The 26,582-nt window shown below is 33.5% G+C and overlaps 1 protein-coding gene across 4 annotated transcripts in view; it reads left to right on the top strand.

Annotated features, from left to right (window-relative positions):
• LOC117179610 (NFU1 iron-sulfur cluster scaffold homolog, mitochondrial-like) overlaps positions 1–26,582 on the top strand; it is an 87,527-nt gene that overhangs the window by 44,085 nt on the left and 16,860 nt on the right. For 3 of the 4 annotated variants that reach the window (XM_033371595.1, XM_033371599.1, XM_033371597.1), the window contains one exon: positions 968–1,071. In XM_033371595.1, coding sequence (XP_033227486.1) covers positions 968–1,071 — 104 coding nt within the window. The remainder of the gene's footprint in view (positions 1–967; positions 1,072–26,582) is intronic. The other variant, XM_033371596.1, reaches the window with a different exon arrangement.

Genomic DNA, 26,582 nt, shown 5'->3' with positions numbered 1-26,582 from the left:
GCGTCATTTGAAGGATCAAGCTCGACGAAAATGGTTCACATTAGTGAATACTAATGCCATCTCTTAGAATTTTCAGGTACTTATCAGACTGCCTAGTATTCCTGAGTAGAAACGAAACTTCGGAGGCAGACTTTAAATCATAACTAAGCACTTTTAGAAGTACATCAACTGTCTCTATAGGGGAAACCAGTCCGAAGTGAATAGAATAACATTTAAAGTCATAATATTCATAAATTATGAAAAAGTGGGATAAGTATTACATAACAAATTAACGCTGGTTCATTAATTTTAATGATATCGATGCCGTCGTATTAATTAGCCATTGTTCCTATATTCTATACTTTTGTTTAATGTTGCAATTTTATTTAGATTATACTCTTCTGCTGCAAAGTGAATATTGACATTTAAAGCCTTAGCAATAAGCTGTCGAGGGACATGTTAAAAATAAATTTATCATTTGAAAAATAGTAAGCAAGCGGTTAAAAGGCTAATTATATATGTAACTCATTTTTAATACTGTTGCCCATAAAAAGTACGACAGAACTTTTGCTTTAAAATCAACTCACTTTTTCTCATTATTCAGTTTGAACTGGTTTCTCCTGCATACTTTTCAAATTTCTCAAATTAATAGAAATGATTCGTATAATTCTTAATTATTAACAATAATATTTTTTCAATTATTTCTAAAGTTATTTGTGCGAATATCTATTTGGGGAGATTTCACCAAGTAAAAATTTCAGAATATTTTAATTTCCCATTTCTAAATTAAACAACTAAAATTTGGAAAATTTACTAAAAACTTCTTCGATATAAGTACTATATCGCAGTATTATTAGAAAAGTCCATTAAATCATGAAATTGGGCTACATGGCCTAGACTTGAATATCACAACTTTTTGGTCACGACTCGTGTATAAAAATTAAAAAATATTTAAATGTTTATTTTTATCGAATTTTTTTTTCTTCAGAAGTTAGTGAAGATGATGATGAAATCGTACAGATGATAAAAGAATTGCTTGATACTCGTATACGACCTACAGTACAAGAAGATGGTGGAGATATCGTTTTTGTGGTAAATATTTGTTAATAAGTACTTTTAAGGCAGTATTATACTTTAAAACGCAAGAAAAAAAGCTATTTTTCTGAGATTATTCATAATGACATCGATGCACGGTTTGTTAGTCTAAAAAAATACACTCTGGAAATATATATCTAAAAAATTTTCATTTATTTGATGCACTTTTTATACATGAAAACGCCAGTCAAAGTTAACTTCACAAATAGTAGGTAGGTCCGCGCTATTGTAAAAATCTCGAGAATCGGCAGTTCGAAACAAAAAAATCAAACAGTTTTAGATTCAGTATCAGTTTAGTAACAGGCTGACCTCGGATTATTAAAAAAAATTAATTTCAACTATATTATTGTTGCAAAAAACTGTGAAAATAAAACCACTTTTTTAGTTTTTGTTTTGTTTTTTCGCCGTCATTTTGTTCTTTTTACATGTATATCATAAAGTCTAGTTCAGTCGGTTATTGAAGTCATACTGAATCTAAAATTGTTTAATTTTTTTGTTTCGGACCTTCCATTCTCGAGATTTTTACAACAGCGCAGACCTACCTACTTTTTGAGGAGTTGACCTTGACTGACGTTAACATGTATAAAAAGTCCATAAAATAAATTTAAAAAATTGTTTAATATATTTAAAAAATGCATTTATTAAGCCTAATAAACCCTACATCAATATCGTCAATAATAGTCTCAGAAAAAAAATCACAAAAATAGTTTTTTTCTTGAGCATTTCAAAGTAGAATACTGCCTTAATGTAAGAAATTGTAGGAGATATTTTGTATTCATAATTCTCGAAGCTTCTTGAAAAAGATATGCTACTAGAAGTCGAGAACCATCTATAACTCATTACCAGAAAGATTTATCTTTAGGGTGGCCACACATCAGGGAAGTCAGGGAAATGTCAGGGAAAATCAAGTTTGTCAGGGAAATGTCAGGGAAATGAAGCAGCTGTCAGGGAAAATGGAAATTTATATGTTTTTATAATATTTTGGAAGCACTTCCCAATATCAATATGAATATTTTTCAATGTACATTCTTTAAAAATATAATTAGATTCTTAGTTTTGTATTTGTAGTTATTTCTTTATTTACAGTTCGGATACATAACCTTTGGTTCATTAATCAGGTCAGAAAACTCAGCGGCTTTAAAATGGGCTATGAATCGCTTTTGTAAAATCAAACCTTGTTTTAAAAAATTACCCCCTGTAATGAAAAAAGTATTAAAAAAAGGACCAGGCTAGATTTTTTTTCAATTTTTTTGTTTCCAATGTGATATAAACACTTTTGTAAAATCAACCCTTATTTTAAAAAGCAGCTCCCTGTGCTGCAAAATTGTATTTTAAAAAAAAGGAAACTGTCTAAATGGAAAATGCTTATAAAATATTAACACGGTATTTTTAATGCAAGACTAAGGTGCAAAATTATGACTGATGCAGACTGATCCCACAAATTATATACATTAACTGTTGGGATTGTCGTGCTCTTAATGTGTGTGCTCTTCCTTTATTTTCCAATGTCATATAAATCGCTTTTGTAAAATTAACCCTTCTATATGAAAGACGCACCCTGTAATGAAAACACGTATTGAAAAAAGTCGATATATACATAGATAGAACTTGCTTATAAAATAGTAACATGGTACTTTTAAGCATAATTATTTCTCATCAAAATTATTTTCCAGTCTATGTGTGTATATTCCATGAATATAATTTACCTTTTTCGATGCATCTTTTAATGGTTTTGAACAAGTTCCAGCACAACAATTATTAACGAGTAAAATCCATTCTTATATAAAGAACAATCTAAATGTCCAGAACGGTTGAAAATTTGTTGAGAGCAGACATTTTCTTAAATGATTTTTTTCAAATAGTTATTAAAACTATTTTTGAAGATAAGCTGAAATCGTTTTAAAATCCTAAAAAGCACTTTTGTAAATAGGGATACTGGGGATCTACATGTATGTTATAAAATACATTTTCGCTTTTATCTATTGTGTTTTATCTTTGATTTTTAATCTATGTGAACCATTTGCCGAAATCACATTTAAAAAAATGCATCCCGTTCTGTACAAAATTGTCATATAATACCAATAAAGTGAAAATTAACTTCACAATAAGGACAGTTTTTTGGGTTTAATAAAACTTGATCATTTGCAGCATTCAGCCGATAAGAAGATCAAGTGAACGATCTACCTGGATAACGTTGAACTTGTATGGGTTTCCCTAATACAGTTATCCAGAAATGTACATAGTCTACCATTAATCAAATTCAGACGAATTTTGCGATAAGGGTAGTTTAATGGGAATACTAAACCTTGATTCCTTACAACATTGATTCCATAAAAAAATCATGTGACCGTTCTACCTGGATAAGGTCGAATTTATATGGGTTTCACTAAAGTAGGTTATTTCATAACTCGGAGCATTGGGTCTGTCGAAAACCCAGGTGACTGATGTACTTGGATAAGTTCGAAATTTGCGAAGTTTTGATAATAGCAAAGTCGAAAAGATTCTGAAAGACCTTCTCATCAAACTAAGTCATATTTCACGTTAGGGGTGGTTTCCGGGGGCAGTTGGAACATGATTCCTTACCATCTTAACCCGCTGGTAAATTCAAGAAACCGAACGAACTTAATAAAATCGAATTTCCACAAGTTCGAATCCTGAATATTTATTAGCAGAAACACCACGACCCTGTATTTGAAGGAGATAATAAATTGGCGACTTGATATTATATGACAATTATGTACAGAACGAAATGCATTTTTTGTGAATGTGATTTGGACAAATGGTTCTCATAGGTTACACATATAAAAGGCGAAATGTATTTCACAACATAGATGTAGATGCCCAGCATCCCTAGTCAAACGGCTGCTTTTTAGAGTTTTAAAATTACTTCAACTTATCTTTAAAAATAGTTTTAATCACTATTTCAAAAAATTACTTTAGAAAAAGTCTGCTCTCAAAAAATTTTCAATCATTCTGAACATTTAGATTGTTCTTTATATGAACATGGATTTTTTTCGTTAAGAATTTGTTGTGCTGGTAGTTTTTTAAATGCATTAGAAAATGCATCGAAAAGGGTAAATTATATTTTTTGAATATACACACAAAGACTGGAAAATAATGTTGTGAGAGATATTGCAATTTTAGCTTATACATTATGAGGGTTATTTTTGTAAAGATTAGGAGTGAAAAATAATTCTGCTTGAAAGTAACATTTTACTAATTTATAAGTAAGTTCCATCTATGTAGATAACTACTTTTTTCAATGCGTGTTTTCATTGCAGGGTGTTGTTTTTTTATATAAGGGTTAATTTTACAAAAGAGATTGATATGTCATTGGAAAATAAAGAAAGAGCACAAAAATCCTAACAGTTAACGTATACAATTTTTGGAAGCAGCCTGCATGTTTGTATTCAGATGCAAATACGGGGTTTTTTTTTGTAACGATGAGGGGTGAAGAATAATTTTGCTCGTCAGTTATGCTTTCAAAATACTGTGTTCATATTTTATAAGTATTTTGCATCTAGATAGTTTCTTTTTTTTAAATAAGTTTTTGCAGCACAAAGGGTTGATTTTTAAATTAAGGGTTTATTTTTAAAAAAGTGCTTCATATCACATTGGAAAGCAGATAAATAGCAAAAAAATCTATCCTAGTCATTGCTTAATACTTTTTTCATTACAGGGGGCAATTTAAAAAAAAATAGTTGGTTTTACAAAAGCGATTCATAGCGCATTGTAAAGCAAAAAAAGAGCAGCAAAAATCTAATCTAGTCATTTTTTTAAATTTCATGATTTTTGTAGATGGTGCCCCGCTGAGTTGATGGCAAGCTAGCACCGCCTTATTTTCTCAAAAACTAATGGAGCAAAATAATTTTTTTTTTGGTGAATAATAGCAACAACAAAAAAAAGCAAAAAATATCCATTATATGACATTTTGTTTTTCGTTAGTGGCGCCGCTGTGCTATCTGACCTTAATTAATCTACATTGCATGTATAGCTCATTTTTCTGACTTGATTCATTATTTTGCTTGTCACAGTATTGAAACCTTATTCGCTTTTCTAAATAATTTCCTATCAGGGAAACTCGTCTAAATGTCAGGGAATTGTCAGGGAAATTTAAATATTTAATCTTGTGGCCACCCTGACCTTGAGCTCGAACTCTGGTTCGAACTAGCTATTTGTAAACGTAAGCTGAATAAACCTAAAATTACTGGGTTATCCGATTGCTTATTATTTCTCACTTCTTCGCTCCCTCACAGACTACAGTCTCAGAACTGGGTTAAGTGAGATTCGCGAACTTGGATTAAACCAAAAGGAATTTTTTCTCGCGGCCACGTACCGAACGGATCTTGAATGCATGCTGTTATTTCCGTACTTGCTCTGGGTGAGCTAAAAATGTGTATCAAGTTATGCAACGCATATCAAACTTAGCGATCTGTTTGAGTTGCAAATATTGTCGCTGCGTACGTGGAACTTTAAATTTTGTCTGAGAGACAGAAAAAAATCGGTAGCTGTGTGCGTACCCGTTTTCTCTGTAGGAGACAAGACGAAAATTTCTTCGCTGCGTGCATGGAACCTTTGGTTCTCTCTGTGTGAGAGGAAAAGCAAATTTGGACACGGGAGCTTTTAGTCTAATTCTGATAAATATAGTTCCTATAGATAGAGATCCAAACAAATACACGTTGGCCGAACTGAAAGACTTTATACGTGTGAGAGGTCTGCCAATTCCGAGTAGCAAATATAATCGCAAAACCCCAAAGAAAGAGCGTTGGGTTAGTCAAGAGGTTTGTAAGAGCAAAGAGTTTTGGATGAGCAAAAGGCCTGAAGAAGAACAAAGAATTTGTGAGGCACAGAGAAGAAACGAAGCAGATCGTCCTCAAGAGAATTGTGTCGAGCGTCCCGGTCAGGATATAAATATAGCCACTATTCCAGCTGATATGAAATGCGAAAGGTAGTTGCTGCGATGTGAGGGAGAGCTTCTGGTACAAAAACAGTATATTTTGTATATTTTGAGACGAGAGCGACAGCTTGAAGCTGCATCACTAAGCCTATAATCGGTCGCTGTCTTAAATGGTGGATGTAACAAATGTTCGACTTCCGCGAAAGTCGCACGGAGGAAACACTTTCAAGTGCAAATATGGCACACTGGTCAATCGTTCTTAAGTTCTTTCCATTATAAAATGATTTTTGTGATGCGTGTACCGATTCCCGACGAAAAAGTGATCGATTATTGTATGGATGGAGTGAATGATGAACTACTACGAAACTAAGCTGGATTAATGAATTTTACATCAAAAATGGATTTAAGTCAAAGTGCTTAAGATATTCGAAAAAAGGATTCTCTCGAAAAAGAAAACAAGGGATGTGAAAAATTGCCGAGAGTTTCAGACCTTCACGAAAAATTTAGAAAGTTTTTTGGCCAATAACAAGGTTTTTAAAGTGTTGTAAGTGCCGCATGGTGTGACACATTCCATCTAAATACAGGGCGTCGATCACGAGTGCGAACGAGACTCGTTTCCGTTGTAATTCTTCCATTTATTTGGCTCTAGTCAACGTCTCTAAAATCAGCATATACTGTTCCGATAAGGTTCACAGCAGGCGACGGAAGTGGTAACGTTTGTAATTTTACAATGAATGCTATAATAGATTCTTATTTATCGATTAGTCTTATATAAAAAAAGTTTTTTATCTAGTGCTTTACGATCAAACCTTCCTGTCAGTTACTGCCAGTTTAGTGACATTAAAAATACTCCGCTAACACTGCTTGGTATATCGAACTACGATTTTTTTGCTAGGTCGAGATTTCATGACACGTCCGGAAAAATAATTTATATAGTTAAAAAAATGTTCAGATTTTAAAGCGAGAAATTTATCAAGTTGATAGTTATTGATTCGGTTTCTATTCCGTTGGAATCAAACCGAAGGGCCTATTGCAAAGCCACCGAACTCATCTTAGGGTTGCGGAAAGAGGGTCCCTCTATCAAGGGTTTCTGCTGAATATGGTAACAATAATTAATAAGCAGTCGCGGACAATTGTCCTGGGATGGTCCCAAAGGAATAAGCCCTAAGCGAAGGCGTAACAACCGTACCGAATTCTGAATGGCAGCTGGTCGAGGTGCCTTAAACGGTGATTCTGGGACGGCGGGTGACCGGGTGACGCATTCGGGCCTCTACAAGGATGGACGAACCCTTTCCCTAGCTGCTCGTGGAAACGACAATGACATCAAAAATTTGTAAATGCGGTTCAAAACGATCGAACACGCAAAGCACCCAAGAATGAGTCGGCAAACAGTGCCGATCACCCTAGAGTTAGGGCTACTGAAAATAATATAGATAAAAACACAACGACGAACCGGCGAAACGCCCACATTGAGTGGACGAGTCAACTCAAATATTTGCTAGACTGCTGCGATGCCAGCATTATCCCTGTTAGAGGAGCCTTTATGACGATTATGAACATTCTGTGGTGCTAGAAACACCCATAGCTTCAGCACGTTTCACATCATTCATTGCGAGATCAACGTGCCTACCTCTTGAAGTTCCTCCTAAGCCCCAAGATCTGGCTGAAATGGATTCCTCCCTTCGTTGGGATATATCGGAGGAGTCGGAACTCTGGAACATCAATTGTTCAGTTTATGGTGCTAGGAGAGATTTGGCTAATTCAAATCGAAAGTTAAAACCGACGATGAATCAAAAGATAAAAAACACATGCATTAACTGAACAAGAAGATTGGATGGGCAAGACAAAATGCGTCCCGTGTTCAGAATGTGATTGACTTCATAACATCTGGCAGACCGTTTACGGAAATAGTTTGAAAATTTGCCCAAGAAATAAGGACCTTCAATCACACAATGAACAAGTCAAAGTTGCGGACAATCAAGCAGCATATTGTTGACAAACTACGGGTGTTATCTAACAAAAAAAAGGAAAATACTGAATAGGGATAGTTGGATTAAGGAGAATCAACAGTTTCTTGCTGACCCATCATTCCCCCTGTTTCTGTAAAAAATCCACCCAAGCCCAACGAGGTAGAGACTTTTTGGAGAGAATTACACAAAATCCTGAAAACACTGGAGTTGAAAGAAGATACTGATAATATCATCTGCTTTAAGGAGGTTTGCGACAAAACTATACAATCTGCGGAGGAATGTCTTTCAATCACTGCTGAAGAGATGAAAAAAGCACTAAGCACTTAGGAGTTCGAAGAATTTTTCCGCTGCAGGACCAGATGGTATCAAGAACTTCTGGTGGATAAAGCTTACTTCTACGCAATAACAACTGGCCCGCATATTCTCCTCATATATAAAGTCGGAATTGCCCATTTCGCAGTGGCTAGTCGTTCTATAGTTCTAAGGAAAAAGGCAACTTGTCCAGCCCAGAGAATTACAGGCCAATAACTTGTTTGAACTCGATGTATAAGATCTTTACAGCGGTCATAAACAACAGAGTTGTTCGAAAAATTGAGCGTGTGTGGAGCGAGATGCATGAACAAAGTGGCTCGAAAAAAGGTGTAACAGGGTGCTGAGAGAACCTGCTACTTGACAGGTTCGTCTGCAAAGACTCAGCATCCCATTAACGCATCTTGCCAACAGCCTGGATTGGCTACCAGAAAGCTTTTGATTCAAACTCTCATAGACTCATCATCTGTCTGTTGGAAAGCTTGAAGGTTCATCCACACATAGTGATATGCATAGAGATTGATGCCCCTTTGAAAAACTAGATTTACCATCTCATCTAGAAAATATCGAGTTACAACGAACAACGTCAACTTCCATAGGGGCATCTTTCAGGGCGACGCCATGAGTCCTCTGCTTTTTTGCATCACACTTCTGCCTCTATCTCTCGCACTACGAAATTCTTCTGGATACCTCTGCGGTGATAATAATTATCGCGAGCATAAGGTCACTCCTTTAAAGTCGAGAAGAGGTCTTTAAGTCATGAAATTTAAAACAAAATCACTTTGAATGCATGCATGCTATTGCAGAAGTGAAATTTTATTATAAAAAAGGTGTAGGAAAAATATTTGAAAATTGTTTTGAGAAATTGTTATGAAAATTGATTTTTGGTGCTAAATTTTTTATTAATTATTAAAAATGTGCAGGTAGACTTGTAAATTTTAATGTGTGGGTAGAACTGTATAAATGTCAGTTAAGAATAGTTGGTATAACATACTTCACGTTTCGCAAGCTCTGTCACTTCTAATATAACAGAAAACTATTCTGAGAAAAAACGCCTTATCTGTACTCCCTACAGCAGGATTGGATAAGAATTTAATTATCAAAAATAAAAACAAGGTAAGTAGAAATCGAAAGGATTAGGATGTTATAAGTTAATTTAATACGATGCTTGAAACCTTCTGCGATGATGATGTAGGTATACAATTACGAGCGGCCGCGAGCGTTGGAGGTGGCAACAGTCACCTCTGGATGCTTTCTTATAGCTTCCATCTGCCACTCCACACGAAAAAAATTGTACTTGAGGAATTACTCAACTAGTTACGTTGTGGAGGATATAAGAACAATTCGGTGAATTAACAATAACTATTCTGTAAATCATTTCGAACTGTTCTTTTATAATCACAGCACTGATAATAAGTATTAAAAGTCGCTACCGTAGAAGATCGAAATGATTATTATGAACAAGTTAAAGAGAAAATACATCTGCGCTGTGAGAACCACAGTTCTAGGTCTATTAAAATTACAGAACTCTACTGTGTTTTGAAATACACGGACGTGGCGGCGCGCTACTCAGGTGTGTGTCGCAAATACAGATGCGATACGACAGTACAGTTGCGTCAGTATGTGTCAGTGTTGTGCGTCACAGCATTGCATCGGCGAGATTCAATAAAGAATCACAAATCAAAATTACTGTTCAAAGTCCAAATGTTGAAATTGGAACTATTTGGTTAACAATTTATCTTTTTGTAGAAAAAAATAAATAATTTTCTTTCAAATTCATGGTTTTAGTTGCTGAATCGTCTATTGGGTTACAAATGCTTCTTTATTTCTGAAGATTCATCATGTTCATAGAAATTAGAAAAAAGTTAACTAATTATTAATTTGTTAAAATTCGAGTAAGTTTAAGCGATATTTATATGTTTTGAAAAGATTTCACCATGCTTTAAAAATCTTTAACTTCAAACATTTGAAACAAAATTTAATTTTTTAATGTTACAACATACATTTTCAAAACCATGTGACGAGTGGGTCACGTGACCAGATTCCTACCTTACCGCCACTTTTTTTATTTCCCAACTTATTTTCACACGAAGCGGCACATCGAGTTGAAAATTTAAGACAATAAATAAGAAGCACTAAGAAAGGTGGGTCTGGTCATAAATTTCAATAATTATGAAAAAAGCAAAACAAAAATTATTTATAAGAAAAAACTTTTGTCAGAATTACACAAATTTAGGACAGGACCCACCATTCTTAGTGCTTCTTGTTTATTGTATCAAATTTTCAACTCGATGTGGCGCTTCGTGTGGAAATAAGTTGAGAAGTAAAAAAAGTGGCGGTAACGTAGAAATCTGGTCACTTGACCCACTCATCACATGTCTTTAATGCCATTCAAGAATTTTGAAGATAATGAAAATAATTGCTTGCAATTCCTGGAAAAATTGCAAATGTTTTATTTTTTAAAATTTAGTATAATATTTAGAACGATTAAAAAAAGCCAAAAAAAATAGACGAATAAATAAAAATGATGTAATTAATAATATAGAAAAATTATAACTTTTTTTTAATTTATATTTTTTTGTTCAAAATTGAACTATTTCATTGAAATTTTTTATCGTCGGTTGATAATGATTTGATGTTTTTATTTTCTTAGCTAAAAGTTCATGTGTTTTGTTAAAAAATCGTGTTTTTTAATATAAAAAAATGCTATGAGTGCAGCTGACTAAAAAAGCAGTCGTAATAATTATTAAGATTGTAAATGGAATTCTGTATTTGGGTCACTTTCCAACAGAGTGGAAAAGAACTAAAACTGTACCAATTCCTAAAGAAGCAACAAATCATTATCTTGTTAATAATTCTCGACTGATAAGTCTTTTTTCACATCTGAGTAAAATGGCGTAGAAAATTATTTAAAAATAGCATTAATAAAATTTGGAAAAAATTTTTTTAACAGAATATTTCAAAAGATTTCAAAATAAACACAGGTTTCGGTAAATGAATAAAAATTGCACGATTATAATTTTTTATTTAATTACAAATTTTTTATGTAAAAAGAGAAATTAATTGTATTGTAAGCCGTAAAGAATTAGTAATTGTTCAATTGTTATTCATTTATCGAAACCTGTGTTTGTTTTAAAATCTTTTCAAACATTCTGTTTAAACTATTGTTTCTAAATAAAAAATTAATTTTTTTAATAACATTTGAAGCCTTTTAAAATGTTCAAAATGCTTCTAATTTTGTGATTACTTTTTAAGGCGCTTCAAAGGGCTGTCGAATTCGTCAGGGGCAAACTAAATCTAAACGGTTGAACGACACATTTTAAGCACATGATCTAAATGCAATAATACCAGATGGTTCAGCTCGCTTTTTCCCGAAAAGATCCTTCTTGTTGTTGTATTTTGTAATTAAAAATAAAATGTTAATTCTCGCTTGAAAGTCGCGCGAGCTATACAGTGAAACAGTAGTATAGAGAACGCGAGGGGCAGGAGCGCATGAATTTTTGGCCACAATTTTTTAATCACATAATCTATAGGCAATTACACCGAATCTTTCAGCTCGCTTTTTCCCGAAAATGTTCTTGTTGTTTTTTGTTATTGAAAGTGGAGATTATTTGTTTCTCGCTTGAATCTGGCGCGTTTTGTACAGTACACGGGCGTATACCAGTGGCGTAGTGCAAGAGCGGCAAGCATAAAGAAGTATAATATATTTTTTTTTGGTTTCTTCACACAATTTTCGCTATGAAATGACTGTATTCGTACGTGCATTCATTATCAATTGGCGAATTACCAAAATAAATCTTTTAGCAAACAAAAAGTTTTCAGTGTGTGTGTGTGTGTGTGTGTGTGTGTGTGTGTGTGTGTGTGTGTGTGTGTGTGTGTGTGTGTGTGTGTGTGTGTGTGTGTGTGTGTGTGTGTGTGTGTGTTTAGGAATAAAAGAGGAGTGGCTGCGAATTAAGATAATAATAATAATTTTTATTTTCTGCCCCCCTCCGCCTTCATCATCCCAAACATGACCCAAAATAAAAAATAAACATTTTTACTTATTACTTTCAATTGTTAGCAATTTCTGTCGTCGTTTTCATACAAATAATTACCACTGAAAAATTTGAATATTTTCCATTACTTTTTAAACAATGTTTAAGTGTCTAAATAAATGTAAATCATTTAAACAATTATTGTTTCCCAGAAAATGTAAAAATAATCTTTTTTCTTCTTGAATAGTAGTAGTTGGTATTTGCTCGAAGCATTACATTCTGTTTTAAAAATTATATAATTAGTTAAACAGTTAATTCATTTCTATTTACTCAATTTCTAAAAATTGAGCCAGAGCTGCTTAATTTTTCTCCAATTCGTATACTGAACTAATTTTTCTTGAATAATTACATAATCTTGATACATTCATTGTAATTTTTAACATGTCTCTATTTTTGTAAACAATTTTTATTTGCTGTAACAGTTTTTCCCGATAACTTAAAGAAAAAGGAAATAAAATAGAACACGTCCAATTATTTTTCTGACTGTAAAGTTTATACAAAAATGTATTCACAATTTGTTAATTGTTTAAACAAATATGTTTCCAAAACATATTTTTTATATCGTATAGAGCATTTCGAGTCCTATATTACTGCTATATATGTTTCAGTAGTATCAATTACTAATTTTAAATGTATAACAATTTTTAAGTCTCGCAGGTATTGTTCGTTCTTTATTCTGATGCGTTCTCGTACAGGAGAGATGTAGAGATTGTAAATCACGAAAAAATGTGAATTCGCCGTGATGAAGTCATATTTTTCCTAACGTTAAATTTTTTCGACAATTTCAAAGTTAGTTTGTCTTATGCGTTTTATTATTCAAATGATTTTAGATGAATTGTACTTATTGTGCAAAGTTAACACTCCGTTACACGCGCTATATATGACAGATACAGATATATTCAATATTTTGCGAAAGTTGTATAGATTTATTGACTTCGACTGGTGAGTGAACTTATATTGCTTTTTATATCAATGACCTGTATTTGGTTGTTGACCTCATCACCTGGAATATGCGAAAAATTCAGTTTTATTATTTATTTTTTAAATTGAACGATTGTGTATCTCACAGATACGACGCGTCTATCGGTGTTCCACTAGAGGGTGCGTTTAAAGGAGTGTTAACGAAAGTAATGTCTTTATCATTGTAATTATTATAAATTACCTAAAATATAGCATTTCGTCCTCATTAATCTTGTTCAGGGAAAATGTCGAAACTTGAATTATAATTTTCATTCTTGAATGTACTTTTTCATATTATCATCATAGTAAAGATTGTCACACTATACAGAATGCAATAATGAAAGCACTTTTATCATTGAAATTTTATTAGGACTTTTATTGTTTATTTAATAGTGGGCCAAAAATTATGCAAACCATCCATACTCAATTTCAAGAACATTAAGAAAGAATATATTATATTATGTTTAATTCAGAACACATACTAGTTAAAAAATATGTTTGGAAAAATAATTGTTTAAACAAATTCTATTTTTTTAACAATTAAAAAATTGTTAATACATTTTTGTAGAAACTGTACAGTCAGAAAAATAATTGGACGTGTTCTATTTTATTTCCTTTTTCTTTAAGTTATTGGGAAAAACTGCTAGAACATATAAAAACTGCTTACAAAAATAGAGATATGTCAAAAATTATAATAAAAATATCAAAATTATGTAATTATTCAAGACAAGTGGCCCAGGATATGAATTTGAGAAAAATTGAACATCTCTGAATCAATTTTAAGAAATTGTGTGAATAGACATGAATTAATTTTTTAACTAATTATATACTTTTTAAATCAGAATGTAATACTTCAAGCAATTGCCAACTATTACTATTCAAGAAGAAACTAGATTATTTTTACATTTTTTGGGAAAAAATAATTGTTTAACTAATTTACATTTATTTAACAATTAAACATTGTTTAAAAAATAATGGAAACTGTTCAAATTTTCCAGTGGTAATTATTTGTATGAAAACGACGACAGGAATTGCTAACAATTGAAAGTAATACGTAAAAACTTTGTTCGCTAATTTATGAATAACCATTTTTTGTGTTACGTATTACATTAATTATTTGTTTGTCTTGATGCGAAACATTTGTACAACTTTAAACTATAAATTTTACAAATTCAACATCTTCAAAATTTTGAAAATGTAAAATTACAAGCTATGTTTCCTTTACGTTTCACAGTTGAAAACTTTTTGGTTGCTAAAACATTTATTTTGGTAATTCGCCAATCGATAATGAATGCACGTACGAATACAGTCATTTCATAGCGAAAGTTGTGTGAAGAAACCAAAAAAAAATTATATTAAACTTTTGCTCTTGCGCCACGCCACTGGTATATGCCCATGTACTGTACACAACGCGCCAATTTCAATTGAGAAAAAAACATCTCCACTTTCAATTGCAAAAAACAACAACAACAAGAATATTTTCGGTAAAAAGCAAACTGAACGATTCGGTGTAATTGCCTTTAGATTATGTGATTAAAACATTGTGGCCAAAAATTCATGCGTTTAGATGTAGCTTTGATGTAGCCAAATTGACAGCCGTTTGAGGGACACATGGAAATACAGGCGAGTCCCCCGCTTTCCGCTCCTAGCCCTCGCGAGAACTATACTACCGTTTCACTGCATAGCTCGCGCGACTTTCGAGCGAGAAATGACATTTTTTTTCAATTACAAAATACAACAACAAAAAGGATCTTTTCGGGAAAAAGCGAGCTGAACCGTGCAGTATTATTGCATTTAGATCATGTGCTTAAAAGGTGGCGTTCAACAACTCAACCATTTAGATTTAGTTTGCCCCTTGCGAATTTGACAGACGCTTGAAGTGCCTTAATCTTCTCGAAACCTTGAAATATCTCTTAAACTTACTCGATTTTTTTATAAATTAATAATGATATCGTTTTATTTATTTAATAAATTTTCCTCTTTTTTTAGTCTTTCTAAATATTATCTTAAAATTAATTTTTTCAAAATAAAACATCATTTGCAATATTTCCATATTAAAAAGTGAATTCTAAAAATGCTAAAATGGAAACTTTTAAATTATCTCCTTTAACATTCTTTCAAATCCGTTTGAATTTTCTAAAAATATTCTAAACAGTTCAATTTTATAAAATGCTATGAAATACTATTACATTATTAAAGTAGATGGAGAATTAGTTAGAAATTATTATAAACAACGTAAAATTTTTAAATAGTCCTGGTCTTGTATTTGAAATCTTTTGAAAATGCACTGAATTCTAAAATTGATAAAATGGAAACGTTTAAATTATCTCCTTTAAAATCCTTTTAAATCCGCTGAAATTTTCTGAAAAAAATTCTAAAGATTGATGATTTAAAAATAGAAAAAATTCAAAATTATTAATTGTAAAGTTAAACATTGGGTCCTATTTAACTTTAGTTTAAATATTTAAAAAATTAAACTATTTGTGAATTAAAGAAATCAAAACTATAATTATTAACTAATATTATAGAAATTTTAGAGATGATACGAATTTTTGAGAGGCACCGGAATCATGTAGTGTTAAATGATATTTAAAGTGATGATTTCTAATTAAAAGCATAAAAAATAACAATTTTAAGCCTAATTGAGCCATCAAATTTCGAACAATTCCCAATTTCCTTTAAAATTTTAATTAGGACCGTGAAACTAAAACGAAAAAAATTAATTATTTTTAAATTATGCATAACGCTCTTAAAAATTCTTTCAAAAATGGTCGGCTGCAAATCCCAAATCTTATAGTCCATCCAATACCATACTTTTATTTCTTATGAAATGTTGTTGAAAAAAGTTTTCTAATCATTATTATTTAAAATCTTAATAATTATTGGAAAAACGAAAAAAGAACAAATTCCCCGGATTATTTGGAGTTTGCTTGAGTCCTTCATTTTGGAAGATGTTCTCCAAACTACAAAAAAGATGCGCGCAATTTTAATTTTGTTCTAATGAAATTCATAAATGTTTTTAATTTTATAATATTTCCATGAAAATCATTTCGTCTTTCTACAGAGAGAAAAAATTAAATTTTTCGTCTAACAAGTCTAAATTAAAGGCAAAATGTGAGTTTTATAATAAAATAGAACAAAAAAACGTCAAATTTTAATGTTTTCCAGAAATTATAATTTTTATAGAGAATACATCTTTTTTGTTGAAAAAAATCTAATTTTTGGCGTCATGTTGTACTACTTTGTTAAACATTTGTTTCATTGGCTAAAAATTGAACTATTTGCATGTAAAGTCCATTTTCAATTTAAAATTAAAATACTTTATCTTTGGTTTCAAAAATGATCATTTTTATATAAATTTTGGACTATTTGGCCGAAAAAATTCTTTTTTGCCAAAATTGTTTTCATGTTTTCGTAAACATCAAAGTATATATTTGTTATGACAAATCTTTAATCAGAAGTTTTTTTTCCAAGCTTTACTTTTCATTTGTGTTAGTATTTGCTTCAGTGATTGTTAAAGTATTTTTAATCAACGCATATATGTTGGAATTTTTAAATATACATTTTTTAAACATTTTCTTATAATCTTTGTATGTTTTGTTTTGAGCGATATGGTAGAAGATACAACATATCGACATCAAATATTTAGTACTAAACTCAAATATTGTTGACCTCTCTTTCAGAAATATTGGGAAAAAAGTGAAAATAATAACATTGTCTTGGGTTTATAATCTGTCCAATATATTCGATTTTTTCACAAAACTGCAAATTTTTTCTTTGATCCTGCTATGATGTGAACTTTGAACAAATAAGTCGTAATAATTCAAATTGTAAATTTTTTTATAAATCTAGTGTTCGAGTGTAAGAAATTTTCGAATGTTTGAAACTTATTTCTTCTAAGTTCAGACATTTCATTTCAACAACATTTCAGTGACAAACGTCACGAAAATATCCGAGGCTCAAGTCAGAAAAATAAATATAACTCGGTCCACCAAAACTGTTGGGCCCGGCACTGGTCGTTTCTCACAAGCGGTAAGAATTTTCTTGGTTAGTATATAAGGACCACTTCGGCCAATACCCACAGCGTGCGATAGCCTACGTTAGGGAAGTGCGTTGCGTGAATTACATTTATTTATGTTTGGTTAGGCTATAGAATCATATTTATGTTTGTGTGCGTACAACAAGTTAAGAACGTGTCTCTCGTGTGTGTCCTCCGTCCATCCTCGCTTCCTTCTTTCTGATATACAAAGTAGGCGAAATACATAATCCCCTCTATAAATCGGATTTTTGTTGTGTTGGAAACGACGGTGCAGTGATGTGAAAATTACAAAACTGCCGCGTTTTTGATTTAAGAGGCGTTCTGTGAAATATCCAGTCTTCCACTTTGTTTTTAACCGACTTTAGTTTCGCAGATTTTAAAGATTCCCGTTGCTAAAATTACTGTCCCATTTAAGAATTCCTCCTGAATTATATTTAATTCTCATAGAAATAGTTCTGTAAAATTAAAAATAACTTAGGCCTGTAATTATTATGGATTTTTTCTAATATCCGTCACATCAGAAATAATTCTGTAATTCCTCAAGTACACATTTTTTCCGTGCACAGGTTTTTAGTCCCTTCTTCCTGATGGTCAAGAAAGTTGCTTACAATGCGACAGGTGTTTAATAAAACCGCTTTCTTAGCTGCTGCCAATACCCTTCTGACTCCTAAATGTTCAAAATGTTCAGTGCATCTTGCGTGTACATTGCCTGTAGCCGAAATCACAATTGGATGAATAGATGCATGATTCACATTCCTCCTAATGGGCTTTACCTCATGTCTTAATTCGCTATACTAGTGGATCTTGGTTGTATAGGTTGACTGCAAACTTGGGTTAGGTGGACAAGCAATGTCGATGATGTAGACTCTTCCAACTTTTTTTTTTCTCTCATCACGATGTCAGCTCGATTGCTCGGGATGTGATGATCCGTTTGGATAGTAACATCCCACTATAAGATGCAATCTTCGCTTTCTAAAACAAACATTGGAATCTATCTATAAAAAGGCACCCATTCTTTTAAGATTTCTAGGTTTAGGGCAAGTTGTTGATTTGTAATGCCCGCTACATCATTATTTCTGTGCCTTGTCCTGTATCGCACTGACGAATCCTTCCGTTTCTGGATACAGAACACCCTTTCTTAGCCAAATATTGTATGCCTCACTATCCACTTCAAGTTGATCTAACGTTACGGGGTGCTCGCCGGGTATAGCTTTCTGCCTCCATTGTATTTATAATTTCTCTATGGGCGTGTAGTCAATATACGCTGTACAGATCGTGTTGTAAAGCGCAACATTTCGTTTGCTGCTAAAATAGTCTCGCAACTGTATAACTTGCGACTCACACAGCTTTTTTACATTTACAACGCTCCTACCCCCTATATGTCGCGGTAGAATTACCCTTTCAATCGCTGAATTTTTGTGTTTCATTGGGTGCTTCCTCATTTCTACGCGGACAATTCTATTTAACTTTTAAAGGTCGGTGTTAGACCATTTTATGAGCCCGAAGGAGTACGTGAGGATAGAGATGGCATATCGCTAAGCTCTCCTAACTATCGCATGCTAAATACTTTTAGATTTAAGAATATCCAGATATTTATATAATTCGCCTGCAGTCCTTGGCTCGATGTCATTTTCGAACTCGTTCTCTAACTCTGGTTCCTAATTACCCTCGGACTAAATGCACTGTTCTGCATTTTTCTAGTCCGAACTACATGTGGATATCATTGGAAAACTGCTTTGTGACATCGATCAATTGGTGCAGTTTCTGGGCTGAACTAGCGTACAGCTTCAGGTAATCCTAATAGAGAAGTAAGTAATTTGACGACCATCCTCATTATCATGTATTCTGAACCGATGACTCATGCTGTTTAGTCTTTTGCTCAACGGATTCAATGCTAAACAGAACCATAATGTACTAAAGGAGTCTCCTTGAAATATACCCGTCTTAAAGCTGAGTGATCTAGTTATCCTTGGTTGTTCATGATCAAAATTCTTGATTCTGGTACCCCAGAGCCTCATCGCATGGCTTAGAAAGTCAATAATGCGTGGCACGGAAGGAAGCGCTTGCTTGTAGTCAATGTATGCCATGTGTAAGTTCCTTTGCTGCTTACGAGCTTGAGTCATGGAAAAAGCGTCTATAATGACTAGATCTTTACAGCCTTGCGAGTTTTCACAACATCCTTTTTGTTCTTCTGTAAGAATGTCATTCTTGTCGCAATGAGAATATACCATATCTGCAAAGATAGCTGTAAGACATTTATAATTGTTGGAAGACAAGCTATCGGTCGAAAGTCAGATGGATTTTGAGCGTCTGATTTTTTTAAAAATATATACGTAGTACCCTGGAGCATAAATCCTAGCATCAGATTTGGGTGTTCAATGATCTTCTGAAAATACGTTGTCAACGTAAGATACACACTCGTCAGGTACTTGTACCAGAAGTTGTGCACCATGTCCGGACCAGGAGCTTTCCAATTACTTGCTCTTTTCAAGACCGCTGAAACATCCAAAGCTGTGATGTTTGTCAGTTGTATTTCAGGGCTATTGCTTGCCTTTGCCTTCTCCAGTTTGAACCACGTAGTGTCCAAATTGCATCTGTTCATTGTTCCCCAAACACCCGACCAGTAGTTAGTCATATCTTCCAATTGAGGGACTTCGGTGGATTGCTGTTTATTTTCCTTTACACTCAGTTCACGATAGAACCTTCTTTCAACTGTCTGAAAATTTCGATTTTGTTGTCGTCGTGCATCACTTTTCTTGTACCGACGCAGTCTGGCAGTAAGAGCGTCAAGTCTTTGTCGTTGGAAGTCTATAATCTCATCCAATATTGCTGGTTTTAATGTCTCGGTGTGCCGAGGGTGGATGATTTTAATAACATGGTTTATCAGCTTTCTGGTTCTATTTCCTTTTTTATATTGAGTTAATCGACCCAATTTGCACCTTACTTTGCTGCTATTCATATCCAACCTGATCTTCCATGGTCGATCTCGATCCCTTGCTTGAACAAAAACTGCATTTGCAGACCTAGTTTTCCAGATCAACGTTCTAACGGTTGCCACAGCTGCACACAAGACAAGAGTATGAACCTCCTCCGCAGTTTGTGCTACAGATATTGAGCGTTTTTGATCTGCCAGATTTTGCTCATTTATTTATGTGGCTATCTCTGGGTATTTAAGTAAAAAGAGTCTATTATGTTCTCTCCTGACACTTTGCGCACATTTCTTTGCCAAAAAATAAAGGCGCATAACATCTTTGTTTATATGGTATGTCCATTTTCGTTGCTTTTTTGGTTGCTGAACCTCTGCTTCTGCCTCTGGTTGTACAAGGTCATCCACCTCTAGAGAATGTGGTGGTTTTGGATCATCAATAGGTTGAGGAAGAATATCAATTGCTCCTGCTTGACCGTTTGACGCGGCCTCCTCTAACTGATGTTCATTGCCGTCATTTTTCCACGTCAAACCAACTTGTAGTTTAATCTCCATTGCTCGGTCTTCTATCACATGTAGATTATTCCTGATGTCCTTCACTTTAGTACTTCGCACTTTCGTAATAGAGACGCACCAATTCCTCTTTCATTGTGGTATCCCACTTGATGCTCTCCCACGGTGTTTCTGTCGAGGTGTTTGGCTGCAAATAGCTAACGTTAGCCAAAGCATCCTAAGCAGACACAGTTAATGTTGCACTGCTTACCGTTTGTCGCAGATGTTCTTGCTGACCAGCTGTTTTATTGGTGAGATCTGCATGACCATCTTGCAGCTCACCATCGCTACCGTCCCGCATGTTGTGGTCCCCAGCTGTGGCTCCAGGGGCGCTCCGACGATCTTCGGGAAGCGACATGCGTTTCAATATCTGCAATATGCTCTCCATGATTATTTGGGTTTTGGTGTTCTGATTAGTCACTCTCCTCTTCTTTATCAGCCTATTTGGCATAGAAAACCCTGCCAGTAGCAATGCTACCGCCAAAATAGCCGTCAAAGTCATGAGAGGAAAGCTCAAGCTCTACCGCGACATCAATGCGAGAACACCTTCGGTAGGTAAATGTTCTCACAGGCTTAAGATGGTTACAGTCCAGCAAGTCGAAGGCATTTTTGGTTAGAGTTAGATTTTTATATTTTTGTAATAGTTTTTACATGGGGTTGTCCCGGTATATCAACAGTCACGGACGCATTTTATAGTGCAATCAAGTTATTTGATGAGAGCAGTGTGCCCCGACATAATGGTAAAAGCCTAATTTTCACCCCATCATAGACGGATCGGGTTGCAGTCAAGTACACGATGGGGGGACCTACAGCTTAAGGTGGTTTCCGAACCACCAGAACCTTGGTAAAGGTACATAGAAAAATTTCTATAGGTACGGGCTCAGAAATCGAACCCCGGACCTCTGCGATGAAGTCCGAGCATCTAACTGAGCCACAGAGGCTCTTGAGCGACCGAGACTCTATTATTATTATTATTTTTATTATTATTATTATTATTATTTAAGAACAGCAACTTTATTAAAGTAAGCTACGTGGTAGCCACTACCATTCCTTTTTATCTCGAGATCACCATATTTAAATCGGTTTTTTCCGAAAAGCCACGATAAGCGACAATTTGCGAAATGAAAATCCATAAATGGAATAAATTTTCCATCACAGCAATGACATAAAAAACACTGCATTTTCATTCAGAATCGCATATCAGCATGCTGATTTTCTTTCATTCATTTTCGAATCGTGAAAACGAACTTAAAAGTTGGAAATGACGCAGTTAGCGCAGAGAAGAACCAGTTTCGGAACGTACAGTCAGTCCGAAAATGGTGACATGACACTTCCAAAGCGTACAGGCAGTTCAGGAATTGGCCTGAGCGCGCGTTGATTTGCCCCACGGTGCTAGCGGTTGCCGGCAACATAACAGTTGGCACAGTTGGTTTTTTTTTTTTAAATCACCAGGTCCCTGTCTAATATTTTTGATAAAGGTTTCTTTTGTCTAGGAGGTCAAAGGTAGTTAGCTACGTTTTACTACTCCCTGTATCGCCACAATGCCGAGGGTTGCGGCAGGATAGAAACCGGCATCATGAGCTTGTCTCATTGTATGCATTGAAAGGCACACTCTAGTGTTTTTCAATGTGTCTGGGACGAAAAGGTTCATTTTACAGAAAATGTGTTCAATAATTAATTAATATAACATGCTTTCGGCAGGATTTGCACTGGCACCGTTGTCATTTTAGGTACATAATTTCATGGCGAATCGATTAAAAGACATTAGAATCGTCCGCCGATTCAAGGTAGAAAAATTAACCGGGTTCTTGGACTAGTATGTGGCCTCCTGAGAGAATATGGGCTTTTGGCGTGTTTTGATTTTCTTTTCATAAAACAGTGTGAGCGCGTTTCAAGGACACTAGGTACATTAAATCACACAGTTTTTATACAATTGCAGAAGAGAAAAGTTCAAATTGTCTCAAAATGAGCTGAAAACATTTATGCAGCTTTGACAGTTTACAGGTTATTTTCTTAGTTTCTTTCCGATCTTCCGATATTTTCTCTGCAAAATATTTATGTTTACAGGTTACTAGTGTTTACTGACACCACATAAATAATTTTAATTCTAATTTTAGATCTCTTTCGTTGTCTTCAGATTCTATACTACGTAAATAGAGATTTTAGGACCGTTCCGCCTACAAGTTGTTCCGGCTACTTGGCAGTATGTTTGACACTGATAAACTATAAGTCTAACTTTTATTTCGGAATATATCATTTTTTCCTTAAACACGTATCAAATTTTTATAACATTTTTTTCTAAGATATTTCTTCCTTGCCAGTATTTTAAGTTCAGAGGGCCAACATTTAATTCGTTTAAATTGCAATTTTAAAATACCAATTTTGAAAGTTTTTATTTGAAAGATGGCACTCTGAAAAAATACCACATTTAAAAACATCTAAAGCGGCTATCGCTGAAATTTTTTTAAGCTTTGTTACAAATAAAAATATTCATTGATTTTTTTAATGAAAAATTCTCCGATGGTGTCGCAATGGAGTCAGACATGATAATAAAATATAACTGATTTAAAATATAATTTTGTCAAATGAGAAACAATTATATATTTTTAATTCAGGTAAATTTTATGTAAAAACTGTTTTGTTTTATACATGTTCAGCAAGGAGCTGTGCATTAATTACGTAAAATTTTATTCTGAAATTTTAAACCACGTTCCTCACTTTGTTAGGGTTCAAAAGTTTTTACCTCGCCCGCCCCCAGTTTGCATAGTTTTTGCCGACTAAATTTTATTTTAAATTCAGCAATTACCTCACAGTTGCAACAGTTGCAAAACAGTTGCACTGAATCAGAAAGGGTAATTTAAAAAAAAAGTCCAATCCTCAAGTAAAGCAGACACATTTTCAACCAAAAAGTTGCATTTGTTAACAAAAAATATTAATTTTTCAACCAAATAGATGAATTTGAAAAGTAAAGATGACCAATCAGTTGAATTTTCTACCAAGTTATACAATTTTCAATCCAAAAAGATGAATTTTTAACGCAAAAATATAACTTTTTAACTAAGAAAGAACACATTTTCAAGAAAACAGTTAAAATTGTATCTAAATACCTAAATTTATGACCATAGTGTTAAATTTTCATCCAATAAGATTATATTTCTACAAAAAAATAAGAATTAATAAATGAAATTAATTTTCAACCCAATAAAAACGAATTTTCAACCTAAATTAATATTATGATTTTTTACTAATTGGAAAATAAAACGAAGAGCCAGTTTGAGCACGCCTAGGGTGCGCGACTGCTGATGCTCGCGCTTCCCACTCGATAATATATTTATCTCGCGCTTCGCGCTCGGTCCTTTTATATTCCTCACACTTTTGTACAGACTTTTTAAAACTAAAGGTCAAAGCATCGACACCAGTAATTTGGTGATTGTGAATTCTCTTTTCATAAAGCTCCTTCGGCTTTAACGGACAAATTTTCGTCACGTATCTCGTGCTTCGCACTCGAGTTTGTCCCTGAAATTTTATATCATTCCCATAAATGTATATTATTATAATTTGTAACTTGCATTAGTATTGAAACAGACGAAATTTCATTGTCCCGTTCAAAAAAATGCGCATTCTTTTACAAAATTTGGTTATTCAACGTTTTATTGCAACTTTTGTCGTTTTTCCATAAACTGAATTTGCCCATTTCCAATGTTTTCTTTATGATTTAAACTTTACAGATACGGTCTACTGAATAGCCTCACCGTTTTTTAGCTTCTAAATTATATCGCTAACTTCAGTGACCCAGACTTTGTTAATTGAATTTTCCACCGAAACTCAACCAGTTGTTTTGATAATCTTCAGTGGCGGACTGGATATCTGGATATCCAGGGGCATAGTCAGGGATCCAATATTGGAGGCGACTCTTAAAAAAAAGGTCATCGGGGAAAAGAAAAAACTGTTTCTAAGGAGTATAACGTGAACGTATTAGATTTGTGTGAAACTGCCTTCCCCCCTCTCAAGACTATCATAAAATTTTTTTGATTTTTGTTGAAAAATTATCATTTTATGCTTCGTTTTAATCTTAAAAAAAGCATTGGAAATAAAAAATTTTAATTTTTTATTAACAAAATAGTTTATTTATAGAAGGCGAACTCTTTAAATTATAAAAACAAGAGATTGAAAATATGTCTGTTTCAATACCCATGCATCTAATGAATTTTTATAATATAAATTTATTAAAAGGATAACTTTTTCAGGGTAGCTGGGACTAAAATTTATAGCGAAAGAAGGAACAGAAATATTAAATTATTCATTATAAATAAAATTTGTACTTTATTTTGCAATAACTGAATAAGCAATTTCGTGCCTAGGTACAAAAATAAGTGTAATATATATATTTGATATAATAGTGTTAAAAGTCATGTAGAAAAATTCGCATTTTGGAAAAAATCGAGGGCGAAGCAAGAGATACGTGATGAGAATGTGTTCCTTGAAGCCGAAGAAGCTTTAACAAACACTGTTATAAATTGTTCATTGACATCTTTACTGGTTTTTTCAAAGATGTCAGATTTAATTGACCCAATTATTAAATTTGTTTGAAGAAATTTTTCATTGGCATTAGGGTCTTATGAAAATACTTAATTATAAAACATGCATTTCTTAAATTATTAGATTGGCAAACGTTTCGACAACAGATAGGGGTCCTCCTCAGTGCCAGATATAAGATTTAAAAAAGTTTTATATGTGCGTGCGTGTCTGTGTGTGTGTTAATAAATGAAATTAAAATTAAAAGTTTGGCATTCAGTATTTTGTAAAAAAAAAGAAAGTGTTTTCATGCATAAACTTAGTATTTATATGTCGTGCTAGAGAAGGAAGAAAATAGGGCAGTAAACTTTCTGGATGTAACTCTTCACAGGCCCAAAATGAATAACGTAGAGTTGACGAAATAGTTCATAACGCAGAAATTAAGTCTTTTATTAGCATTCCATATGTTGAAGTTCTATGAGAGCGAATTGCGAGAGTTCTTGGGCATTATGACATAACTACGGCGTTTAAAAACAAAAGGGACCTTACGTCGGTCCTGAGGCCCACTAAAGATAAATTAAATAATTTGCAAAGTAGCGATATTGTTGATGGCATTTGGTGCTAAGGTCAAAATTGCAAAGCAGTTTACATAGGCCAAATTAAACGTACGTTAGGAGTAAGGGTTAAAGAACACAAGAACGATATAAATAAGGTCACTAACAAACAGACAATGCTCACCAAGCATAGTATTGAGAAAGATAATTTTTTCGATTTTGATAACGCGAAAATTCTTGCGAATGAATGTCGCTATCGCAAACGTCTGATGTTGGAAATGTGTCATATTGCTGGCAATGAGAATGCTGCCAATTTAAGAACCGACCTGGAAAAACTTTCAAAAGTATACTATCCTGTTGTAAAGCGAAACAAATTTTGAGAACACGTGGTCACTACCGTTGTCGCCTCCTAAAGGGAACCGGCAATCGATAATCTCAATTTTCAGGTAGAATTACGGCCACAGCCCTTTTAATAATTAAAGCACTGTTCCTTTGAACCCCGTAAGATGTAAAATTAGAGGAACTCTGTGAATACTGTTTCAGTTTTCTTCGTGATTTGAAGCGGAGCCGATGTCGCTAATTTTCTTTATGTCTAAAAATATCCTTTTTATATTTACAGAAATTCTGTTTCATAGAAATTCTCAATCATCTTTCCAGTAACTTCATCTCAAACTTTAAGTGTGTGTCTCTTTGCAACGTTTTTTTTACCAAACACTAACTGCCAAACTTTTAATTTTAATTTTATTTATTAA

The sequence above is a fragment of the Belonocnema kinseyi genome, chromosome 9 (assembly GCF_010883055.1).
Source record: "Belonocnema kinseyi isolate 2016_QV_RU_SX_M_011 chromosome 9, B_treatae_v1, whole genome shotgun sequence".
NCBI lineage: Eukaryota > Metazoa > Arthropoda > Insecta > Hymenoptera > Cynipidae > Belonocnema > Belonocnema kinseyi.
Note: the sequence above shows the minus strand (reverse complement) of the source record. Positions and strands in the feature narration are given on the sequence as shown.